This window comes from Bombina bombina, chromosome 2 (genome assembly GCF_027579735.1).
Source record: "Bombina bombina isolate aBomBom1 chromosome 2, aBomBom1.pri, whole genome shotgun sequence".
In the NCBI taxonomy this organism is placed as follows: domain Eukaryota; kingdom Metazoa; phylum Chordata; class Amphibia; order Anura; family Bombinatoridae; genus Bombina; species Bombina bombina.
This window is the reverse complement of record NC_069500.1, coordinates 617,971,127-617,998,168: the sequence shown is the minus strand read 5'-3', so window position 1 is coordinate 617,998,168 and position 27,042 is coordinate 617,971,127. Positions and strand designations below refer to the sequence as shown.

At 39.8% G+C, this 27,042-nt stretch overlaps 1 protein-coding gene across 1 annotated transcript in view; it reads right to left on the bottom strand.

Moving 5' to 3' along the window:
• Positions 1-379: 379 nt before the first annotated feature.
• Positions 380-27,042, bottom strand: part of RCL1 (RNA terminal phosphate cyclase like 1) — a 119,583-nt gene continuing 92,920 nt past the window's right edge. The window contains exons 8-9 of the mRNA XM_053702552.1: positions 7,730-7,833; positions 380-764 (exon numbers count right to left, since the gene is read on the bottom strand). Of these exons, the coding sequence (XP_053558527.1) occupies positions 614-764; positions 7,730-7,833 (255 nt within the window). The 3' untranslated portion in view covers positions 380-613. The remainder of the gene's footprint in view (positions 765-7,729; positions 7,834-27,042) is intronic.

Here is a 27,042-nt window from a genome sequence, read left to right as displayed (position 1 = left end):
GGTTTGTCATTTATCCTCTAATCAACAGCAAATATCTGACTGATTGACACTGGATGTGTGCAGAGAATTGTAGCACTTTTATGCAATTGTAAAGGCATAAATCATGCGTATGAAGATCAGACAGACATTCTCCATATGTAGCAATATAGGACAAGGATGGGATTTGTAAACAAATATAGAAATAGGAAATGTATGATATGAATTTCAAGTGTAAAATTTTACAAGAATTGAACTATGCTTTATGTAGGTCTTAGAAATGATGTTGCTCTTTTCTGGACTTCAAGTTGTCCAAGTTAGTTTTTGCTGTTATTTTTGGTTTTATGAATATAACAACACCACCACAAAATCAATGCACTTCTTATAATAAAAAAACTGAAAAGATAGCAAAGGGTTTTTAATTATTACAATCCCTACTTACAAACCCCTAAAGGTTTTTTCCCCCCACTTACAAAAAAACAACAAATAAAAACAGTCCAGCGTGTAGTTTTCTGTACCACTCAGTGCATGCCAATGTGCACCACGATCCTTTCAGGAAATTTGATTGTAGAACCTAACACAACTGTTGGTCATGTTGACTAAGGGAAAAAAGGAAATTAGCAGCAGTTTTTGTAAATTATTTTATAGTCTTGCTGAGGTTTGAAAATCCTACTCCAACGCAGGTTAGTAACACTTTTTCAGCACCTTTTCGTTCGTCTTCAAAGGTCTTACTTTCTATTTTAAACATTATCTGGAAAAAACTCCTCAAATGCCGCAAAAACTCAATCCTGTATATAATAAAAAAATAAAATTGTATATTAATTGTACTGCACCGAAGAGTGTACGAGTCATTTACTTTACAGGACAATTCAAAGTCTGCAGAATGCCTATAGGAACATACTTTTTCTTTGTAGCATCTAAAAAAGTATTTTTTAATGCATTACAGTTTACATGCATGCTCCTATTTTCACTAAAACTACTTTATCATGCTGGTGTGTCCATTGTCAATGATGAAATTTATTCATAACAGCCAATAGGCACTATCTGTACAAGAGTTAACACCTTGCAACTGCAATACATTTCCTTTAGCTATTGATTCTATAGAAAGAAATGTAAATCTGTTTACAAAATTAATTTGTTTGCTTAACGGTTTATCATCAACAGCCAAACTACACCCACCACTTTGGAGGAGCCAATACGGCCATCGGGCACCAGGGTCCCAGAGCTGGGAGGGTCCCAAAAGCAGTCAGTCTATAGATATTACCTATATGGTCATTATCTGTGTATAGATGCATCATTTTACAGCACAGTATGTTCACTATTCGTGTATAGATATTCCATCATGAACATACTCTGTGAATAGATACATCATACTAAAAATCAATATACGGAGAAGCATGTAAATTATTATTGCTTATTACGGAGTTGGGTGGAGACCTAAAACATTTTTTGCCAAGGACCCTCTGTTGAGTAGGTTTGCTACTGACAGTCATTATGGTTAGCATGTAGGATTAGACAATGAACTGCAGAGGCATGCAGTTTTTGAGACAAATTAGGGGAAAATATTTAGAAGGGGTAGCCTTGAGAATTCCAGATCTGTGGCTTCAGAAAACCAACAATTTTTCAGAAGTTATATGAAAAAGAGGCAAAGTAAATTATGAAAGTATATTGCAAAGTTGTTTTTCTACACATTAAAATTATTTATATCAAAATCCAAAAGTGCTTATTGCCCCGCCCCTGAGCCTAATTAGGTATGCTTTTCAACAATGGATACAAAGAGGACAAAGCAAATTAGTCAGAAGTAACTTGTAAAGTTAACTGCATGCTCCAACTGAATAAAAAAAAAAATGTTTACATTTTGACTTTACTGTCCCTTTGCCTCCACTGAACTTAAAAGGGATAATTACTATATTTTATAAATAGTACTGATGTTATCGCCTGCCTTTCTCTAGTCATAGGTACTGCCATGTTGAAATCTAGCTTTCACTGCATTCCAGTGCTGATGTGTTTGCACATGTGTAACAGCTCTCCTTCAGACACCTGCAGTGAAACCCAACTTCAAAAATGGTGGCACTCATAGTTAAAAGGTAGGTACACGAAATATATTTAGCGCTTAATGTCCTTTAAAAACAAAATTTATGTTTACCTGTTAAATTTATTTATTTCCAGACATGGAGAGTCGACAACGTCATTCCAATTACTAGTGGGATATTCAACTGATGGACTCTCCATGTCCGAAAAAGAAATTAATCAGGTAAGCATCAATTTTGTTTTCTTTCCTATGACATGAGTCCACAAAGTTATTCCAATTACTAGTGGGAACCATTACCCAAGGTAGAGGGCACAGAATGAACAGGGAGGGATTAAAAAAAAAGGCAGGAGGACCTAAACAGAAGGTACCGCTGCTTGAAGAACCTGCCTCCCAAAAGAATCCTCAGCTGAGGCAAAAGTATAATTTGTAGAATTTGGAAAAAGTAGGCAGAGAGATCATGTTGCCACCTTGCATATCTGTTCCACAGAAGTTTCCTTTTTGAAAGCCCAAGAAGAGTAGACAGCCCTAGTAGAATGAGCCGTAATTCTCTCTGGAGAATGCTGTAAGCAAAACTAATCATACTTTTTAACCAAGGGAAAGAGTAGAAGAAGAAGTGGCCTTCTGACCCTTATGCTTTCCAAAGAAATCAACAAACAGGGCAGAAGATTTCCGAAAACCTTTAGAAGCTTGAAGGTAAAATATTAGAGCACGCACAACATCCAAGTTATGCAAAAGATGATCCTTATGAGAAGGAGGATTAGGACAAAAAGGAAAAACAATTTCATGATTAAAATGTCTATCCGACACCACCTTAGGGAGAAACCCCAATTTAGTACGAAGAACTGCCTTATCTGCATGAAAATAAGGCATGTTGAAAAGCAAGGAGAAATCAAACTCTTCCCAGATAACTTCAAATGTACAACATGCATAGGCTCAAACAGAGCCTGCAGCAAAAAACTAAAAAAACAAAAAAAAAAAAAACAACCACCCACTATGTCAAGGCTCCACTGAGCAGCACAGGTTTAAACAGAGACCTGATTCTGACCAGGGCCTGTACAAAAAAAAAAAAAAAAAACACGAACATCTGGACATTGCAGAAATCTGACCCTTCAGAGTACTGACCGACAACCTTTCTCCAGGCAATCCAGAAAAAAAAAAAAGAGAGGAATCGGGGAATCCTCAGACTTCAGGAGAGATTCTAGATTCTTAAAATCATGAGGTCTTCATGATATGCAGAGACTTCCGCATTCTCAAATAGCAGAAAGAGAAGGGAGAAACCAATAATGTTTAAATTTTGGTATCAACAGGTACCAAGGGTACAGACAGTGTCACAGCCGAGCCTGGATCTGAACCTGGGTCTCCTGGTTCCCATCCTGTTTCTCCATTCCTCCATTTCTTATAGAAAATCCTGCGAGAAACCGGATTACGAGCCTGAGGCATATTATCAATGACTGCATCAGAAACCATGTCTAAAACCAAGGACTAGATGTTTAATCTCCAAGAAGACAGTTAGAGATTGATATAGGATATCTCCCCCAGATCCGCAAACCAGATCCTGCGAGACCAGGCACAAGTGTTCACAGATGCTCTTTCCTGAATGATACAAGTAATGACTCCTGGAAGGAGAACAAACCGAGGAAAAACAGGTTATGCCACAGAACCACCAAGGTACAGCCAGAGAACAAAGGTTAGGATGAAACAAATAGATTCCCATTTTGAAGGACGTAACCTTGGGACACTCCAGGTCTAGAATGGAACGAAAAAATTCCCTCGTCTATAGGGAAAGGAATGCATGACCCTGTTCCACCATGGGAACTGGAAAAATAGGTCCTTTACACAGTTTAAGAAGACCTTTCTCTACCTGGATTGCAGATAACCTATGGGACACAAGACTAGAACCCAAACTTCTATCTTTGGAATACTATTTCCACGGTCCAAGGATCTTGTACAACGTAGATCCAAGCCTGAAGGAAAATAGAACACAGCTTGCACACACATTCAAGGTGTAAGTACCTGCAGCTGGTTTAAAACTGCAAACCCTCAGCTAAGCTAACCATCAGGCTACTACAGCTGGAAAGAATTGAAAAACTCCTACTCCAAGGATGAGACCTCCAGAGGGATAGGACTCCTACCACTGGAAAATAATTCAGCCAAACCAGGACCTCTATAAAAGAAAAAGGTCCCTAAGGCAACATAGGATAACAGGAAAGCTAACAGCAATCTTAAGGAGAATATAATATTGTATATCTATAATAAAACAGAGACAAATACAATATGGATATAAAAACCACCAACTAGGAGACATGAACTATACATGTCATAACAGTCAGCATATAAAATGCATGACCTAGAAATAGATGATACATGAAATTTATGATGAAAAAAAAATCCCCATATATAAAACAGAATATATGAAAAGGACATTTAAGTCCCCTCAATATGAGGGTGAATAATACATGGAACCCCTGTACCAGACAGGGTAAACAGGAGATGCAATAGTAAAACTTTGACATCAATTTCCATATGAAAGATACCATGCAAAAGGAATACACATAAAAACATTTAAAATGTGATGATCCATTACTGAACTGCCACCAGATGGCGGCAATGTACCATGACAGATAAGTCATATTCCTTCATGCCATGTAATATACTAATACATGAGGGCAGAAAATAAATGGAGGACAAACTGACATTCAGTATTTCCCAGCCCCCATTTACATCTAAAGATAGTTGAGATTAAACAACCATTTCTCATTGCACTCTAGAGTGAACTGAAAAAATCCACTAGACACATCATAGTGTAAAAACAGTGTCTCTGCTGTTCTAAAATATCTAGGAAAAACAAAAGTCTCAACATCACATTGCAGTGAGAAGACTTAAGAGCTGCAATGAGTGACAATGCATGGCGCCAAAATGCAATCAAATGACATTGTAACACAAGCCACCATGACTACAGCCTGTCATCATGAAAAAAACTGGCGTCGCCATATTAAAACTTAAAAGTGAATAAGAAATAAAAATTATTCCCTCATACAGCGTTTCTGAAAAACCGTGATGCTATCGCTCATAAAGAGAGAATACACTGTCCACTATTCTGTCAGCGCTATTTCCCTGTGAGGCGCTACAGAGAGAAAAGACCAATGGCGCCAATTTATTCTCAGCTGCTTAACTGCCATTTCATGCAGAGAAAAGTTCCATACTGAGAAAAGATTGCTAAATATAAATATCCAAATAAGGATAAGAGAGCATTGGCTGCCTGTCATGCCGACAAAGGCTCTAGAAGGAGGGGAATGTATAAATCAACCCCACAATAGGAATATAGCATAATATACTGTACCATGGTCACACGCCCCAATTCCTCAAACATAACACATTCAGCAGCAGTCTCCGATCATTATATCCGGAGGTGTCGCTGCTGCAAAAGAGGAACGGAGTGAAAAGTGTAATGGAGTTAACTGTATATACTCCATATAAGTATCCCAACTAATAAAAAGACTGACTCTAAATTTGGGAACCAGATCCTGTTAAGGAGATGCCGGATAGATCCAGGTTGCTCTTAAATCACTGATATCCCCAGACGGGGATAGAACATTTTCCAGATCCATATAATAGGGCAATGAAAGGTGTCAGCTGGTCACTGTTAACCGTCCACCCTGTCCCTGATGACAGTAACAACTTCTCTGCCAAGGGAAAGGATTATAAGAAAAATAAAAGGACTTACCCTCCAGGGTCTTCTGCTGTAGAGCAGAGACAGCATAGCACCTCCAGGTGTAGTCCGCTTCATCAGCTCTCTCTGACAGGGACCTGGGTAGAAAAGAAACAAAGTAACCAACTCTGGCTTTCTACAAAGGGGTAACAAAGTGTTAAAATTAAAGCAAAGACTTCCTTGCCGCCTTTTAACTGCTAAAAGTCACCACTACTCTTACTCAAGACATTGACGGACACAGCTCCTTACTTGCAGGGAAAATTAGACAGAGGCAAAGAGAATGACTGGGGATTATGGGTAAGGGAAGTTACACTTAACAGCTTTGCTAGGGTGCTCTTTGCCTCCTGCTGGCCAGGAGTTGAATATCCCACTAGTAATTGGAATGACGTAGTGGACTCTCCATATTGGTGGAAAGAAAGAGACATTGTTTGCTTTTGTGTAATAATTGTGCATGACCAATGAAACCAGATTCTGAAACCTAAGTTTTCTTAAAAACAAACAAAAAAAAAAACAGCTATTGGTAGCATTTTGAAGGGGGAGGGTGGGGGGAGCCACACATCTAATTTACAGATATTTTTGGCCTCTTGGGATTATTGGCAAAAGCACCTGTAAACTTCTAGAAACCTGGATTGTTCTTATCCAACATATGTCGTTAATTAGGCATAGCTATGGAGACCTTGAAAATGGAGGCTACTATGATTTTCAATTAGTGTATCCATGGCCTGCAAAAAAAACTTGTAAATTATGATAACAAAAGGTTTTAAAAAATTTAATACGGTTGTCATTTTGTTAATGTTGCTTAAAAGGGACAGTCTACAATTCATTTTTAATGGTTTTAAACGATATATAATCCCTTTATTACCCATGCCCCAGTTTTGCATAACCAACAGTTATATTAATACACTTTTTACCTCTGTGATTACCTTGTATCTAGGAACCTTCTGACAGCCCTCTGATCACATGACTGACTATTACCTATTGACTTGCATGTAGCATTGTGTTAAATCTTAAACACTGTTCAGGCACAGAAAGTTATCTATATGGCTCACATGAACTATCAAGTCTTGTGAAAAGCAATTTAAAAAGCAAGTGACTAGAGGCAGCCCTCAAGGGCTTAGAAATTAGCATATGAGCCTACCTAGGTTTAGTTTCATCTATGAATACCAAGAGAAAAAAGCAAATTTGATGAAAGTAAATTGGAAAGTTGATTAAAATGACATGTCCTATTGAATAATGAAAGTTTAATTTTGTCCCTTTAATTGAAGGCATGCTATGAGTACCATGTCCCTTTAAAACTGTAGTATAAAGTTTTGGTAATTACTATAAATGCATCCTACAAAAATCAAAGTAACCAAGCTAAAATAAGAAAGCCTAGACATGTCCTGACATCAGCAGACCGGCACCACAGGTGAGCTTTGAATTATTTTCCAGAAACTTGCCACGATTTCTAAGGTGTCCAACTGTATCAGCAATCTCTCAATGGCACCATCATCCTTCAGTTATCACAGTACTGTACCTTTTACATACACAGCACCGGTACCATGATAACCGAAAAAGGACAGTTCACTTTTATACCCTTCAGGTAGGGTTGTTGTTCCACGGTAACAAAATCCTCTGCATGTAAAATACAGACTACATGAAATGTATACAGTTTGTTCTGTCTCCATATACAATATACACACATTAAAAATACATCATTTATGTATATAGTGTACCATCTGTAATCAAAACCATTTGTTTCTATTGTTTCCAAGTTACAGCATATTTTCTGAATATATCAACCAAAGTGGGCTTACACTGTTACACTGGCGAACCTATACAAGATTATTTATAATTTTTCTAAAAATGCTCACAACCAACCACTAAACCAAAGCCGCTAAATGGTTAAAAAAAAAAAGAAAAAAAAAAAAGGTGTGCCTAGCAATTAGTTATGGAAGATATCCAATTAAAGGTCACTTAACTGAATAAACTAGTTGCAGAGCAAAACACTCAATTTTGTGTAAATAACTTACGTATATGGAGACAAAGGTCCAAGCAAGACTTTGGAAACATCCTGCTGTCCAAGAGTCATAAGGAGGAGGGCTAAGCTTTGATTGGTTGAATCTACGCAGCCTCCCTGTAAACACATATTTAATGAACAAACTGCATGTGGTTTAAAAACAGGACAACTCCAAAATAAGCTATGCAAGTTAAAATGAATGATTTCAGAAGAGCAGAGAATTAAAAAAAAATAATAATAATCACCACATGGTATTTGGGTAAAATAGTTGACTAGTTTTGTACATTATTGGATAAGAGTACCTGGTTAAATTAGCCTTTTAATAGATGAGTCTCAGCCAATTTATATTATTAAATGCCATACTAGTGATGAATAAGGAATAGCTAAAGACTGACCTAAACACTACTGTGCACTAATGTAATACAATACATAACACCCAAATATATGGTGACTGTAATAAAACTAGGGAAAATATTATATATATATATATATATATATATATATATATATATATATATATATATATATATATATATATATATATATATATATATATATATGAGTAACACATTTCAAAAGCAATGTCAGTTTCTTTAAAACACACATTAAAGGGACAGTCTACAATATAATTGTTCTCGTTTAAAAAGATGGATAATCCCTTTATTACCCATTCCCCAGTTTTGCATAACCAACACAGTTATATTAATATACTTTTTACCTGTGATTACCTTGTATCTAAGCATCTTCTGACAGCCCCCTGATTACATGACTTTGTATTTATTAAAATTACATTTAGTATTGTGTTGTGCTAACTCTTAAATAACTCCCCAGGCGTGAACACAATGTAATTTATATGGCCCACATGAACTAGAAGTCTCCTGTTGTGAAAAGCAAGTAAAAAAAGCATGTGATTAAGAGGCTGTCAATAGAGCATTTGAAACAGGCAGTAATTTAGAGGTTATAAAGTATATTAAATTTAACAATGTTGGTTGTGAAAACCTAAAAAGAAAAAAATAAAGAGGTCCAGTTACAATACAGCATATAGACTAATTAGGAATACTTCTATAGCTAAAGGTTCTGTGTCTCTATAGGGGCAGGTATATGTTCACCAATGTACTACAGTTATGTAGGAAGGCTTTCAAGCCATATGACTTAATACATAGTGTTTTGGATACATGTGTAATGTAAAGTGGTCATTGACAAGCTCGGTTGACAGTCTATGCATAACATGAGAGGATTCTAACTGGCAATATTTAAGACAATTTGCTTGCATTTAAAAGGCTTCCCTTATAGGGTTACAAAATGTGCAAAAATGCTCTAAATGTGTTACATGTGAGCAATAGTGCAATAATAAAATGCTCTGTGTGCTTAAAGGGACAGTCTACACCAATTTGTTTCTTATTTAAAAAGATAGATAATCCCTTTTTTACATAATCACAGTTGTAATAATATACTTTTTACCTCTGTGATTACCTTGTATCTAAGCCTTTGCAGACAGCCTCCTTATCTAAGTGCCTTTGACAGACATGCAGTGTAGTCAATCAGTGAAGACTCCTAAATAACTTCACGGGAGTGAGCACAATGTTATTTATATGACACATGTGAACTAGCACAGTCTAACTGAAAAACTATCAAAATGCTCTGAGCTAGGAGGCAGTTTTCAACTGTTTAGAAATCAGTTTGAGCCTAGCTAGGTTTAGCTTTTCAAAAATACCACCAAGGGAACAAAGCACATTTTATGATAAAAGTAAATTGGAAAGTTGTTTAAAATTGCATGTCCTATCTGAATCATGAAAGTTTAGTTTTGACTTTACTGTCCCTTTAACCCTTGTAAAGGGGTAAAACACACAGTTAGGGTAAGTTGCAGAGCAAAAATGCACTAATGGGAGGAAGCTGAACACATTTAGGGAGCCAATGGCAAGAGGCATGTGTGTGAAGCCAACAGTCCAAAGCTGGAGCTAAGACAAGCAAATACTACGTTAACAGTTCATTACCACTCAGGAAATACATGCAACAAAATAGTCAATGTCAAAAAGGAAACGCTAAAGCATGGTTATGTCCTCTTATCTAGAATTCTTACCTGGATCATCATTTTATAGTCTGAAATGGAGTTTCATTCCCTTCCAGCCCACACTTCATTATGTTTAGTTGCAGCAGCCAAAATGGCAGTCAAATAAATGAATACACTTTATGCAATATATTCAACCTTGTCCTATACTATAGTGAAGTCTTAGAAACTTCTTCACACTAGTTTGCTATGCTTTTCTGGGCAAGCAGCCTTGCTGGTATTAATTAACTAAAACCAAATAGAAGTGTGGGTGTTTTTTTTTCTCTCTCTCAAAACAAAAGTTCACTCCAACATAAGAATAGAAGGGGGGGGGGGAAGCCAGACACACATATAAAAATAAATTAAATGAATGACTATTGCACATGCCTTCAAATAGGCTTGACATTAATGTAATTTATGTTAACGGACATCAACAAACAGATACACTTTCTGTAAATGCACACGCCTGGTGCAATCTGAGTGTACAGCACAAGCTACGGTGGAGGAATTCCTGCCAACAAGCTGAGACCTTGGACAGCTGAGCTGGGTGCAATGACTGAGCAAAAAATGCAAAGCAGTGTGCCTTATACACAGGGTGCAAACCACATACATAAACAAGTGTATCCACAGTTACTATTTGCAGTGAATGAAACCACTAAAACCTATTAAAATCACACTAGCCGCAACAGAAAACTACATATCTGGAGGCAGAAATCTGATGTCACTACCTACATGTCTGCTTCCCACAAGCTCCACTGTTTCAGTACAAAGAAAATCTCTCTTAAGCTTTTATAGCTAAGAACAGTATTAGGCAATACTTCACTTGTAATAGGACGACATTAAAAAGGTCTTTTAAAATTGTGCTTGTCCCACACTCCTTGGAGGCCAAGAAGTAAATGATGTATGTAACCTGCTAATGCTGAAAAGCAAACTAACTTGCATGGCAATCTGCAGCATTTTGAAAACCTAGGTTACAGAATTTTTGCCTCTAGGTAACAAAACACTTTTTTTTTACACAGAAAGCAAGGTGTTTAATGTCCCTTTAGTAATGAGTCATGTGAATTGGACTATGCCCATTTCAATATGGAATGTTATCTTGCCCAGGATGCCATCACAATGTATATGAACTAATCAGCTGTTCTCTTTGCTCCAAAATGTATAAATGCATAAAAGGTAATGATCTGAGTGAAATACAGGGGGCCTTTCTATTTTTAAAACCGATATTAATTATGTAAATTAAAGGGACAGTCTACACTTATAACAACCTTAGTCCATCCGTTAGATTCTTTTCCGATTTTCATTACACACCCCTGCAGCCATATTGAATCATCTACACATCCAGAGTTATTTACAATGAAAAGTTATATTCCAACGGTTAGAAAACATAATTTATGTAAGAACTTACCTGATAAATTCATTTCTTTCATATTAGCAAGAGTCCATGAGCTAGTGACGTATGGGATATACATTCCTACCAGGAGGGGCAAAGTTTCCCAAACCTCAAAATGCCTATAAATACACCCCTCACCACACCCACAATTCAGTTTAACGAATAGCCAAGAAGTGGGGTGATAAAGTGCGAAAGCATATAAAATAAGGAATTGGAATAATTGTGCTTTATACAAAATCATAACCACCACAAAAAAAGGGCGGGTCTCATGGACTCTTGCTAATATGAAAGAAATGAATTTATCAGGTAAGTTCTTACATAAATTATGTTTTCTTTCATGTAATTAGCAAGAGTCCATGAGCTAGTGACGTATGGGATAATGATTACCCAAGATGTGGATCTTTCCACACAAGAGTCACTAGAGAGGGAGGGATAAAATAAAGACAGCCAATTCCTGCTGAAAATAATCCACACCCAAAATAAAAAGTTTAATGAAAAACATTAGCAGAAGATTCAAACTGAAACCGCTGCCTGAAGTACTTTTCTACCAAAAACTGCTTCAGAAGAAGAAAATACATCAAAATGGTAGAATTTAGTAAAAGTATGCAAAGAGGACCAAGTTGCTGCTTTGCAAATCTGATCAACCGAAGCTTTATTCCTAAACGCCCAGGAAGTAGAAACTGACCTAGTAGAATGAGCTGTAATCCTCTGAGGCGGAGTTTTACCCGACTCAACATAGGCAAAATGAATTAAAGATTTCAACCAAGATGCCAAAGAAATGGCAGAAGCTTTCTGGCCTTTTCTAGAACCGGAAAAGATAACAAATAGACTAGAAGTCTTTCGGAAAGATTTAGTAGCTTCAACATAATATTTCAAAGCTCTAACAACATCCAAAGAATGCAACGATTTCTCCTTAGAATTCTTAGGATTAGGACATAATGAAGGAACCACAATTTCTCTACTAATGTTGTTGGAATTCACAACTTTAGGTAAAAATTCAAAAGAAGTTCGCAACACCGCCTTATCCTGATGAAAAATCAGAAAAGGAGACTCACAAGAAAACATAATTTATGCTTACCTGATAAATTCCTTTCTTCTGTTGTGTGATCAGTCCACGGGTCATCATTACTTCTGGGATATAACTCCTCCCCAACAGGAAATGCAAGAGGATTCACCCAGCAGAGCTGCATATAGCTCCTCCCCTCTACGTCACTCCCAGTCATTCGACCAAGAATCAACGAGAAAGGAGAAACCAAGGGTGAAGTGGTGACTGGAGTATAATTTAAAAGATATTTACCTGCCTTAAAACAGGGCGGGCCGTGGACTGATCACACAACAGAAGAAAGGAATTTATCAGGTAAGCATAAATTATGTTTTCTTCTGTTATGTGTGATCAGTCCACGGGTCATCATTACTTCTGGGATACCAATACCAAAGCAAAAGTACACGGATGACGGGAGGGATAGGCAGGCACATTATACAGAAGGAACCACTGCCTGAAGAACCTTTCTCCCAAAAATAGCCTCCGAAGAAGCAAAAGTGTCAAATTTGTAAAATTTGGAAAAAGTATGAAGCGAAGACCAAGTTGCAGCCTTGCAAATCTGTTCAACAGAGGCCTCATTCTTAAAGGCCCAAGTGGAAGCCACAGCTCTAGTAGAATGAGCTGTAATTCTTTCAGGAGGCTGCTGTCCAGCAGTCTCATAGGCTAAACGAATTATGCTACGAAGCCAGAAGGAGAGAGAGGTAGCCGAAGCCTTATGACCTCTCCTCTGACCAGAGTACACGACAAACAGGGAAGACGTTTGTCGAAAATCCTTAGTTGCCTGCAAGTAGAACTTGAGGGCACGAACTACATCCAGATTGTGTAGAAGACGTTCCTTCTTTGAAGAAGGGTTTGGACACAAGGATGGAACAACAATCTCTTGATTGATATTCCTGTTAGTGACTACCTTAGGTAAGAACCCAGGTTTAGTACGCAGAACTACCTTGTCTGAGTGAAAAATCAGATAAGGAGAATCACAATGTAAGGCTGATAACTCAGACTCTTCGAGCCGAGGAAATAGCCATTAAAAACAGAACTTTCCAAGATAACAATTTTATATCAATGGAATGAAGGGGTTCAAACGGAACACCCTGTAAAACGTTAAGAACTAAGTTTAAACTCCATGGCGGAGCAACAGTTTTAAACACAGGCTTGATCCTAGCTAAAGCCTGACAAAAGGCCTGGACGTCTGGATTTTCTGACAGACGCCTGTGTAACAAGATGGACAGAGCTGAGATCTGTCCCTTTAATGAGCTAGCCGATAAACCCTTTTCTAAACCTTCTTGTAGAAAGGACAATATCCTAGGAATCCTAACCTTACTCCAGGAGTAACCTTTGGATTCGCACCAGTATAGGTATTTACGCCATATCTTATGGTAAATCCTTCTGGTAACAGGCTTCCTAGCCTGTATCAGGGTATCAATAACCGACTCAGAAAAACCACGTTTTGATAAAATCAAGCGTTCAATTTCCAAGCAGTCAGCTTCAGAGAAGTTAGATTTTGATGTTTGAATGGACCCTGTATCAGAAGGTCCTGTCTTAGAGGTAGAGACCAAGGCGGACAGGATGACATGTCCACTAGATCTGCATACCAAGTCCTGCGTGGCCATGCAGGCGCTATTAGAATCACTGATGCTCTCTCCTGTTTGATTTTGGCAATCAATCGAGGAAGCAGCGGGAAGGGTGGAAACACATAAGCCATCCCGAAGTTCCAAGGTGCTGTCAAAGCATCTATCAGAACCGCTCCCGGATCCCTGGATCTGGACCCATAGCGAGGAAGTTTGGCGTTCTGGCGAGACGCCATGAGATCTATCTCTGGTTTGCCCCAACGTCGAAGTATTCGGGCAAAGACCTCCGGATGAAGTTCCCACTCCCCCGGATGAAAAGTCTGGCGACTCAAGAAATCCGCCTCCCAGTTCTCCACTCCCGGGATGTGGATTGCTGACAGGTGGCAAGAGTGAGACTCTGCCCAGCGAATTATCTTTGATACTTCCATCATTGCTAGGGAGCTTCTTGTCCCTCCTTGATGGTTGATGTAAGCTACAGTCGTGATGTTGTCCGACTGAAACCTGATGAACCCCCGAGTTTTTAACTGGGGCCAAGCCAGAAGGGCATGGAGAACTGCTCTCAATTCCAGAATGTTTATTGGCAGGAGACTTTCCTCCTGATTCCATTGTCCCTGAGCCTTCAGAGAATTCCAGACAGCGCCCCAACCTAGTAGGCTGGCGTCTGTTGTTACAATTGTCCAGTCCGGCCTGCTGAATGGCATCCCCCTGGACAGATGTGGCCGAGAAAGCCACCATAGAAGAGAGTTTCTGGTCTCTTGATCCAGATTCAGAGTAGGGGACAAGTCTGAGTAATCCCCATTCCACTGACTCAGCATGCACAATTGCAGCGGTCTGAGATGTAGACGTGCAAAGGGAACTATATCCATTGCTGCTACCATTAAGCCGATCACCTCCATGCATTGAGCTACTGACGGGAGTTGAATGGAATGAAGGACACGGCATGCATTTAGAAGCTTTGTTAATCTGTCTTCTGTCAGATAAATCTTCATTTCTACAGAATCTATAAGAGTCCCCAAGAATGGAACTCTTGTGAGAGGAAAAAGAGAACTCTTCTTTTCGTTCACTTTCCATCCATGCGACCTTAGAAATGCCAGAACTAACTCTGTATGAGACTTGGCAGTTTGAAATCTTGAAGCTTGTATCAGAATGTCGTCTAGGTACGGAGCTACCGAAATTCCTCGCGGTCTTAGTACCGCCAGAAGGGCACCCAGAACCTTTGTGAAGATTCTTGGAGCCGTAGCCAATCCGAATGGAAGAGCTACAAACTGGTAATGCCTGTCTAAGAAGGCAAACCTTAGATACCGGTAATGATCCTTGTGAATCGGTATGTGAAGGTAAGCATCCTTTAAATCCACTGTGGTCATGTACTGACCCTTTTGGATCATGGGTAAGATTGTCCGAATAGTTTCCATTTTGAACGATGGAACTCTTAGGAATTTGTTTAGGATCTTTAAATCCAAGATTGGCCTGAAAGTTCCCTCTTTTTTGGGAACCACAAACAGGTTTGAGTAAAACCCTTGTCCTTGTTCCGACCGCGGAACCGGATGGATCACTCCCATTAATAACAGATCTTGTACACAGCGTAGAAACGCTTCTTTCTTTATCTGGTTTGTTGACAACCTTGACAGATGAAATCTCCCTCTTGGGGGAGAAAATTTGAAGTCTAGAAGGTATCCCTGAGATATGATCTCTAGCGCCCAGGGATCCTGAACATCTCTTGCCCAAGCCTGGGCGAAGAGAGAGAGTCTGCCCCCCACTAGATCCGGTCCCGGATCGGGGGCCCTCGGTTCATGCTGTCTTTGGGGCAGCAGCAGGTTTCCTGGCCTGCTTGCCCTTGTTCCAGGACTGGTTAGGTTTCCAGCCTTGTCTGTAACGAGCAACAGCTCCTTCCTGTTTTGGTGCAGTGGAAGTTGATGCTGCTCCTGCTTTGAAATTCCGAAAGGGACGAAAATTAGACTGTCTAGCCTTAGCTTTGGCTTTGTCTTGAGGCAGGGCGTGGCCCTTACCTCCTGTAATGTCAGCGATAATTTCTTTCAAACCGGGCCCAAATAAAGTTTGCCCCTTGAAAGGTATATTAAGTAATTTGGACTTAGAAGTTACATCAGCTGACCAGGATTTTAGCCACAGCGCCCTACGTGCCTGAATGGCGAATCCTGAGTTCTTAGCCGTAAGTTTGGTTAAATGTACTACGGCCTCCGAAATGAATGAATTAGCTAGTTTAAGGACTCTAAGCCTGTCCGTAATGTCGTCCAGCGTAGCTGAACTAAGGTTCTCTTCCAGAGACTCAATCCAAAATGCTGCCGCAGCCGTAATCGGCGCGATGCATGCAAGGGGTTGCAATATAAAACCTTGTTGAACAAACATTTTCTTAAGGTAACCCTCTAATTTTTTATCCATTGGATCTGAAAAAGCACAGCTATCCTCCACCGGGATAGTGGTACGCTTAGCTAAAGTAGAAACTGCTCCCTCCACCTTAGGGACCGTTTGCCATAAGTCCCGTGTGGTGGCGTCTATTGGAAACATCTTTCTAAATATTGGAGGGGGTGAGAACGGCACACCGGGTCTATCCCACTCCTTAGTAACAATTTCAGTTAGTCTCTTAGGTATAGGAAAAACGTCAGTACTCGCCGGTACCGCAAAGTATTTATCCAACCTACACAATTTCTCTGGTATTGCAACAGTGTTGCAATCATTAAGAGCCGCTAAAACCTCCCCTAGTAATACACGGAGGTTTTCCAATTTAAATTTAAAATTTGAAATATCTGAATCCAATCTGTTTGGATCAGAACCGTCACCCACAGAATGAAGCTCTCCGTCCTCATGCTCTGCCGGCTGTGACGCCGTATCAGACATGGCCCTAGTATTATCAGCGCACTCTGTTCTCACCCCAGAGTGATCACGCTTGCCTCTTAGTTCTGGTAATTTAGCCAAAACTTCAGTCATAACAGTAGCCATATCTTGTAATGTTATCTGTAATGGCCGCCCAGATGTACTAGGCGCCATAATATCACGCACCTCCCGGGCGGGAGATGCAGGTACTGACACGTGAGGCGAGTTAGTCGGCATAACTCTCCCCTCGCTGTTTGGTGAAATTTGTTCAATTTGTACAGATTGGCTTTTATTTAAAGTAGCATCAATACAGTTAGTACATAAATTTCTATTGGGCTCCACCTTGGCATTGGAACAAATGACACAGGTATCTTCCTCTGAATCAGACATGTTTAACACACTAGCAATAAACTTGCAACTTGGTTACAATCTTATTTAACAAAAACGTACTGTGCCTCAAAGAAGCACTAAACGATTAAATGACAGTTGAAATAATGAACTGAAAAAACAGTTATAGCATCAATCCTTAAAAACAACACAACTTTTAGCAAGGTTTGTTCCCATTAGTAAAGTAACAATAATTAAATTACAGAGCAACGTTTTTAATCACAGTCAATATATAAGTCTCACAGCTCTGCTGAGAGAATCTACCTCCCTCCAAAGAAGTTTGAAGACCCCTGAGTTCTGTTAGAGATGAACCGGATCATGCAGGAAATACAAGAGTAACTGACTGGAAATTTTTGATGCGTAGCAAAGAGCGCCAAAAACGGCCCCTCCCCCTCACACACAGCAGTGAGAGAGAAACGAAACTGTCACAATTAAAACAAGCAACTGCCAAGTGGAAAAATAATGCCCAAACATTTATTCACTCAGTACCTCAGAAAATGCAAACGATTCTACATTCCAGCAAAAACGTTTAACATGATAAATACCTATTAAAAGGTTTAATGTACTTTTAACAGAGTAATTCCGGTGAAATACCATCCCCAGAATACTGAAGTGTAGAGTATACATACATGTCATTATAACGGTATGGCAGGATTTTCTCATCAATTCCATTCAGAAAATAAAAACTGCTACATACCTCAATGCAGATTCATCTGCCCGCTGTCCCCTGATCTGAAGCTTTTACCTCCCTCAGATGGCCGAGAAACAGCAATATGATCTTAACTACTCCGGTTAAAATCATAGTAAAAACTCTGGTAGATTCTTCTTCAAACTCTGCCAGAGAGGCAATAACACGCTCCGGTGCTATTGTAAAATAACAAACTTTTGATTGAAGTTATAAAAACTAAGTATAATCACCATAGTCCTCTCACACATCCTATCTAGTCGTTGGGTGCAAGAGAATGACTGGGAGTGACGTAGAGGGGAGGAGCTATATGCAGCTCTGCTGGGTGAATCCTCTTGCATTTCCTGTTGGGGAGGAGTTATATCCCAGAAGTAATGATGACCCGTGGACTGATCACACATAACAGAAGAAAGAGCAGATAATTCAGAAACTCTTCTGGCATAAGAGATGGCCAAAAGGAACAAAACTTTCCAAGAAAGTAATTTAATGTCCAATGAATGCATAGGTTCAAACGGAGGAGCTTGAAGAGCCCCCAGAACCAAATTCAAACTCCAAGGAGGAGAAATTGACTTAATGACAGGCTTTATACGAACCAAAGCTTGTACAAAACAATGAATATCAGGAAGAATAGCAATCTTTCTGTGAAAAAGAACAGAAAGAGCAGAGATTTGTCCTTTCAAGGAACTTGCAGACAAACCTTTATCCAAACCATCCTGAAGAAACTGTAAAATTCTCGGTATTCTAAAAGAATGCCAAGAAAAATGATGAGAAAGACACCAAGAAATATAAGTCTTCCAGACTCTATAATATATCTCTCTAGATACAGATTTACGAGCCTGAAACATAGCATTAATCACAGAGTCAGAGAAACCTCTTTGACCAAGAATCAAGCGTTCAATCTCCATACCTTTAAATTTAAGGATTTCAGATCCTGATGGAAAAAAGGACCTTGTGACAGAAGGTCTGGTCTTAACGGAAGAGTCCACGGTTGGCAAGAGGCCATCCGGACAAGATCCGCATACCAAAACCTGTGAGGCCATGCCGGAGCTACCAGCAGAACAAACGAGCATTCCTTCAGAATCTTGGAGATTACTCTTGGAAGAAGAACTAGAGGCGGAAAGATATAGGCAGGATGATACTTCCAAGGAAGTGATAATGCATCCACTGCCTCCGCCTGAGGATCCCGGGATCTGGACAGATACCTGGGAAGTTTCTTGTTTAGATGAGACGCCATCAGATCTATTTCTGGAAGTCCCCACATTTGAACAATCTGAAGAAATACCTCTGGGTGAAGAGACCATTCGCCCGGATGCAACGTTTGGCGACTGAGATAATCCGCTTCCCAATTGTCTATACCTGGGATATGAACCGCAGAGATTAGACAGGAGCTGGATTCCGCCCAAACCAAAATTCGAGATACTTCTTTCATAGCCAGAGGACTGTGAGTCCCTCCTTGATGATTGATGTATGCCACAGTTGTGACATTGTCTGTCTGAAAACAAATGAACGATTCTCTCTTCAGAAGAGGCCAAAACTGAAGAGCTCTGAAAATTGCACGGAGTTCCAAAATATTGATCGGTAATCTCACCTCCTGAGATTCCCAAACTCCTTGTGCCGTTAGAGATCCCCACACAGCTCCCCAACCTGTGAGACTTGCATCTGTTGAAATTACAGTCCAGGTCGGAAGCACAAAAGAAGCCCCCTGAATTAAACGATGGTGATCTGTCCACCACGTTAGAGAGTGTCGAACAATCGGTTTTAAAGATATTAATTGAGATATCTTTGTGTAATCCTTGCACCATTGATTCAGCATACAGAGCTGAAGAGGTCGCATGTGAAAACAAGCAAAGGGGATCGCGTCCAATGCAGCAGTCATAAGACCTAGAATTTCCATGCATAAGGCTACCGAAGGGAATGATTGTGACTGAAGGTTTCGACAAGCTGCAATCAATTTTAGACGTCTCTTGTCTGTTAAAGACAGAGTCATGGACACTGAATCTATCTGGAAACCCAGAAAGGTTACCCTTGTCTGAGGAATCAATGAACTTTTTGGTAAATTGATCCTCCAACCATGATCTTGAAGAAACAACACAAGTCGATTCGTATGAGATTCTGCTAAATGTAAAGACTGAGCAAGTACCAAGATATCGTCCAAATAAGGAAATACCACAATACCCTGTTCTCTGATTACAGACAGAAGGGCACCGAGAACCTTTGAAAAAATTCTTGGAGCTGTAGCTAGGCCAAACGGTAGAGCCACAAACTGGTAATGCTTGTCCAGAAAAGAGAATCTCAGGAACTGATAATGATCTGGATGTATCGGAATATGCAGATATGCATCCTGTAAATCTATTGTGGACATATAATTCCCTTGCTGAACAAAAGGCAAGATAGTCCTTACAGTTACCATCTTGAACGTTGGTATCCTTACATAACGATTCAATATTTCTAGATCCAGAACTGGTCTGAAGGAATTCTCCTTCTTTGGTACAATGAAGAGATTTGAATAAAACCCCATCCCCTGTTCCGGAACTGGAACTGGCATAATTACTCCAGCCAACTCTAGATCTGAAACACAATTCAGAAATGCTTGAGCTTTCACTGGATTTACTGGGACACGGGAAAGAAAAAATCTCTTTGCAGGAGGTCTCATCTTGAAACCAATTCTGTACCCTTCTGAAACAATGTTCTGAATCCAAAGATTGTGAACAGAATTGATCCAAATTTCTTTGAAGAAACGTAACCTGCCCCCTACCAGCTGAGCTGGAATGAGGGCCGCACCTTCATGTGGACTTAGAAGCAGGCTTTGCCTTTCTAGCAGGCTTGGATTTATTCCAGACTGGAGATGGTTTCCAAACTGAAACTGCTCCTGAGGATGAAGGATCAGGCTTTTGTTCTTTGTTGAAACGAAAGGAACGAAAGCGATTATTAGCCCTGTTTTTACCTTTAGATTTTTTATCCTGTGGTAAAAAAGTTCCTTTCCCACCAGTTACAGTTGAGATAATAGAATCCAACTGAGAACCAAATAATTTGTTACCCTGGAAAGAAATAGAAAGTAGAGTTGATTTAGAAGCCATATCAGCATTCCAAGTCTTAAGCCATAAAGCTCTTCTAGCTAAAATAGCTAGAGACATAAACCTGACATCAACTCTGATAATATCAAAAATGGCATCACAGATAAAATTATTAGCATGCTGAAGAAGAATAATAATATCATGAGAATCATGATTTGTTACTTGTTGCGCTAAAGTTTCCAACCAAAAAGTTGAAGCTGCAGCAACATCAGCCAATGATATAGCAGGTCTAAGAAGATTACCTGAACACAGATAAGCTTTTCTTAGAAAGGATTCAATTTTCCTATCTAAAGGATCTTTAAACGAAGTACCATCTGACGTAGGAATGGTAGTACGTTTAGCAAGGGTAGAAATAGCCCCATCAACTTTAGGGATTTTGTCCCAAAATTCTAACCTGTCAGACGGTACAGGATATAATTGCTTAAAACGTTTAGAAGGAGTAAATGAATTACCCAATTTATCCCATTCTTTCGCTGCCTGAAGTCCACCTCCATCGGAGGCAAAGTTTGTAAAAACTGAATTGTGGGTGTGGTGAGGGGTGTATTTATAGGCATTTTGAGGTTTGGGAAACTTTGCCCCTCCTGGTAGGAATGTATATCCCATACGTCACTAGCTCATGGACTCTTGCTAATTACATGAAAGAAATGGCTGCTCCGCTCCGCCTACCTAATACATCACCAACTCTCTTATTTTCCACTGTCCAATCAAAAATGAATCACCGATTAAAATACTGTATCGCGCTTTCAGTGCTCCGCGCATGCGCAACAGCCCTAGGAACCAACTATCCGGAACCAAACTTGCTCTCAATGTTTCTGCTGCTTTCAAATATCATAAGTACCCGTTATTATGCGTTTGTTTATTAAGAGTGTTTGATAATCACTGCAAAGGTGGATTAGATTAGCAGTTGACAATCACCTAAAAGAAACTTCGGAGTGTCAGAATTGCTGCAACTGAGGAAGCGCAAACAAAGGGAGCGTTTTTGGGTTTGCTCCGATAACGCTGACAGACTTCCGGTTTTGAGCTGTATCTCTATGCGCATGTGTATTAGAGTCCTATTACGTCACTTAGTGCTCCGTGCACGAGTGTGATAGGGAAGGAGAACCACTCGATAAGGTAGGAGGAGAAGCTATTGGGAGGAGTTTGGCGGCCATATTTGAATAATAAAATATAAACTTCTTTTAAAAAATGTGGGTGAGTGAACAAGTGAAAATACGGATGCAGAGGTTCAATAAAGTTGTCAGCTAGAGATCGTAGCTATGGGCTAAGGTTGTTATAGGTGTAGACTGTCCCTTTAAGTGGTCCCTTTGAATGCCACATATTTACCTTTTACCTCATAATTTAGTTTTTCCTGAGAACGTATTAGCATGGTCCAATCAACCTTTGATAAAACCAGATGTTTTTAAATATTAATAAAGAAAAAAGTAGCACAACTCTAGGATCAAAATACTGTATAGAACTTTAGTTTAAAAAAACAAAAAAACATAATTTATGCTTACCTGATAAATTTATTTCTCTTGTGATGTATCAAGTCCACGGATTCATCCATACTTGTGGGATATTCTCCTTCCCTACAGGAAGTGGTAAAGAGAGCACCCACAGCAGAGCTGTCTATATAGCTCTTCCCTTAGCTCCACCCCCCAGTCATTCGACCGAAGGCTAGGAAGAAATAGGAGAAACTATAGGGTGCAGTGGTGACTGAAGTTTTTAAAATAAAAATATATTTCCTGTCTTAATAAACAGGGTGGGCCGTGGACTCGATACATCACAAGAGAAATAAATTTATCAGGTAAGCATAAATTATGGTTTTCTCTTGTAAGATGTATCGAGTCCACGGATTCATCCATACTTGTGGGATACCAATACCAAAGCTTTAGGACACGGATGAAGGGAGGGACAAGACAGGGACCTTAAACGGAAGGCACCACTGCTTGTAGAACCTTTCTCCCAAAAATAGCCTCCGAAGAAGAAAAAGTATCAAATTTGGAAAATTTGGAAAAAGTATGAAGCGAAGACCAAGTCGTCGCCTTACAAATCTGTTGAACAGAAGCCTCATTTTTAAAAGCCCATGTGGAAGCCACTGCTCTAGTAGAATGAGCAGTAATTCTTTCAGGAGGCTGCTGTCCAGCAGTCTCATAAGCCAAACGGATGATGCTTTTCAGCCAAAAGAAAAAAGAGGTAGCCGTAGCCTTTTGACCTCTCCGTTTACCAGAATAAACAACAAACAATGAAGATGTTTGACGGAAATCTTTAGTTGCTTGTAAGTAGAACTTTAAAGCACGAACCACATCAAGATTGTGCAACAGACGTTCCTTCTTTGAGGAAGGATTAGGACACAGTGAAGGAACAACAATCTCCTGATTGATATTTCTATTAGAAACAACCTTAGGAAGAAACCCAGGTTTGGTGCGCAAAACCACCTTATCTGCATGGAAAACAAGGTAAGGTGAATCACACTTTAAAGCAGATAACTCAAACTCTTCGAGCCGAAGAGATAGCTACTAAAAACAAAAAACTTATAGAAAAAAAAGAAGCTTAATATCCATGGAATGCATAGGTTCAAACGGAACTCCTTGAAGAACTTTAAGAACTAAGTTTAGGCTCCATGGTGGAGCAACAGGTTTAAATACAGGCTTGATCCTGACCAAGGCCTGACTAAATGCTTGAACGTCTGGACATCTGCCAGACGTTTGTGTAAAAGAATAGACAAAGCAGATATTTGTCCTTTTAACGAACTAGCGGATAATCCCTTCTCCAATCCTTCTTGGAGAAAAGACAATATTCTAGGAATCCTAATCTTACTACATGAGTAACCCTTGGATTCACACCAATCATTTTTTTTTGGCAGAGACCACGGTGGAACTGATGACATGTCCACTAGGTCTGCATACCAAGTCCTGCGTGGCCACGCAAGTGCTATCCGAATCACTGAAGCCCTCTCCTGCTTGATTCTGGCAACCAGACGTGGGAGGAGAGGAAATGGTGGGAATACATAGGCCAGATTGAAGGACCACGGCACTGCTAGAGCATCTATCAGTACCGCCTGGGGATCCCGGGACCTGGACCCGTAACAAGGAAGTTTGGCATTCTGTCGGGACGCCATCAGATCCAATTCTGGTGTGCCCCATAGCTGAGTCAGCTGGGCAAATACCTCCGGATGGAGCTCCCACTCCCCCGGATGAAAAGTCGGACGACTTAGGAAATCCGCCTCGCAGTTCTCTACTCTTGGGATATGGATTGCTGAGAGATGGCAAGAGTGATCCTCCGCCCACAGGCGGAGGTGTTCAAGCTTAAATTTAAATGACATAGCATCCGAATCTGTGTGAGGCAATACATTCCCTGAATCAGAAATTTTACCCTCAGACAGTAATTCCCTGATCCCCAACTCAGAGCACTGTGAGGGAACATCTGAAATAGCTAATAAAGCATCAGAGGATTCAGTATTTACATTAATACTTGACCTACTGCGTTTACCCTGCAACACTGGTAATTTAGACAATACCTCTGAAATGGTAGTTGACATAACTGCAGCCATCTCCTGCAGAGTAAAGGAATAAGACGCACTACAAGTACTAGGCGTTGCTTGTGTGGGCATAAAAGGTTGTGACACTTGGGGAGAATTGGATGGCATATCCTGATTCTCTTCAGACTGAGAATCATCCTTAGGCACACTTACTTTATTTAAAATATGCTTTTTACATTGTAAAGCCCTTTTAGTACAAAAGTTACACAATGTTAGAGGGGGTTGCACAATAGCTTCTAAACACATAGAACAATGAGAAACCTCAATGTCAGACATGTTGAACAGACTAGACTAGTAATACCACAAAAGTCGTTTAAACACTTATTTATAGCATAAATTAAACATTAGAAAAACATAATTTATGTAAGAACTTACCTGATAAATTCATTTCTTTCATATTAGCAAGAGTCCATGTCCAATGTATGGGATATACATTCCTACCAGGAGGGGCAAAGTTTCCCAAACCTCAAAATGCCTACAAATACACAACTCACCACACCCACAAATCAGTTTAACGAATAGCCAAGAAGTGGGGTGATAAGAAAGAAGTGTGAAAGCATAAAAAAATAAGGAATTGGAATAATTGTGCTTTATACAAAAAATCATAACCACCACAAAAAGGGTGGGCCTCATGGACTCTTGCTAATATGAAAGAAATGAATTTATCAGGTAAGTTCTTACATAAATTATGTTTTCTTTCATGTAATTAGCAAGATTCCATGAGCTAGTGACGTATGGGATAATGAATACCCAAGATGTGGATCTTCCACGCAAGAGTCACTAGAGAGGGTGGGATAAAATAAAGACAGCCAATTCCGCTGAAAAATAATCCACACCCAAAACAAAGTTTAAATCTTATAATGAAAAAAACTGAAATTATAAGCAGAAGAATCAAACTGAAACAGCTGCCTGAAGTACTTTTCTACCAAAAACTGCTTCAGAAGAAGAACACATCAAAATGGTAGAATTTAGTAAAAGTATGCAAAGAAGACCAAGTTGCTGCTTTGCAAATCTGATCAACCGAAGCTTCATTCTTAAATGCCCAGGAAGTAGAGACTGACCTAGTCGAATGAGCTGTAATCCTTTGAGGCGGAGATCTACCCGACTCAACATAAGCATGATGAATCAAAGACTTTAACCAAGATGCCAAGGAAATGGCAGAAGCCTTTTGACCTTTCCTAGAACCAGAAAATATAACAGACTAGAAGTCTTTCTAAAATCTTTAGTAGCTTCAACATAATATTTCAAAGCTCTAACTACATCCAAAGAATTCAACGATCTTTCCTTAGAATTCTTAGGATTAGGACACAATAAAGGAACCACAATTTCTCTACTAATGTTGTTAGAATTCACAACCTTAGGTAAAAATTTAAATGAAGTTCGCAACACCGCCTTATCCTGATGGAAAATCAGAAAAGGAGACTCACAAGAAAGAGCAGATAATTCAGAAACTCTTCTAGCAGAAGAGATGGCCAAAAGAAACAAAAAACTTTCCAAGAAAGTAATTTAATATCCAGCGAATGCATAGGTTCAAACGGAGGAGCTTGAAGAGCCCCCAGAACCAAATTCAAACTCCAAGGAGGAGAAATTGACTTAATGACAGGTTTTATACGAACCAAAGCCTGTACAAAACAATGAATATCAGGAAGACTAGCAATCTTTCTGTGAAAAAGAACAGAAAGAAAGAGCAGAGATTTGTCCCTTCAAGGAACTTGCAGACAAACCTTTACCCAAACCATCCTGAAGAAACTGTAAAATTCTAGGAATTCTAAAAGAATGCCAAGAAAAATGATGAGAAGAACACCAAGAAATGTAAGTCTTCCAGACTCGATAATATATCTTCCTAGATACAGATTTACGAGCCTGTAACATAGTATTAATTACGGAGTCAGAGAAACCTCTATGACTGAGAATCAAGCGTTCAATCTCCATACCTTCAAATTTAAGGATTTGAGATCCTGATGGAAAAAAGGACCTTGCGATAGAAGGTCTCGTCTTAACGGAAGAGTCCACGGTTGGCAAGTAGCCATCCGGACAAGATCCGCATACCAAAACCTGTGAGGCCATGCTGGAACCACCAGCAGAACAAACGAACGCTCCTTTAGAATCTTGGAAATCACTCTTGGAAGAAGAACTTAAAGGCGGAAAGATATAGGCAGGATGATACTTCCAAGGAAGTGACAATGCATCCACTGCTTCCGCCTGAGGATCCTTGGATCTGGACAGATACCTGGGAAGCTTCTTGTTTAAATGAGAAGCCATCAGATCTATTTCTGGAAGTCCCCACATTTGAACAATCTGAAGAAATACCTCTGGGTGAAGAGACCATTCGCCCGGGTGTAACGTTTGGCGACTGAGATAATCCGCTTCCCAACTGTCTATACCTGGGAGATGAACCGCAGAAATTAGACAGGAGCTGGATTCCGCCCATACCAGTATTCAAGATACTTCTTTCATAGCCAGAGGACTGTGAGTCCCTCCATGATGATTGACATATGCCACGGTTGTGACATTGTCCGTCTGAAAACAAATGAACGACTCTCTTTAGAAGAGGCCACGACTGAAGAGCTCTGAAAATTGCACAGAGTTCCAAAATGTTGATTGGTAATCTCGCCTCCTGAGATTCCCAAACCCCTTGTGCTGTCAGAGTCCCCCAAACAGCTCCCCAACCTGTCAGACTTGCATCTGTTGAGATCACAGTCCAGGTCGGAAGAACAAAAGAAGCCCCCTGAATTAAACGATGGTGGTCTGTCCACCCCGTCAGAGAGTGTCGTACAATCGGTT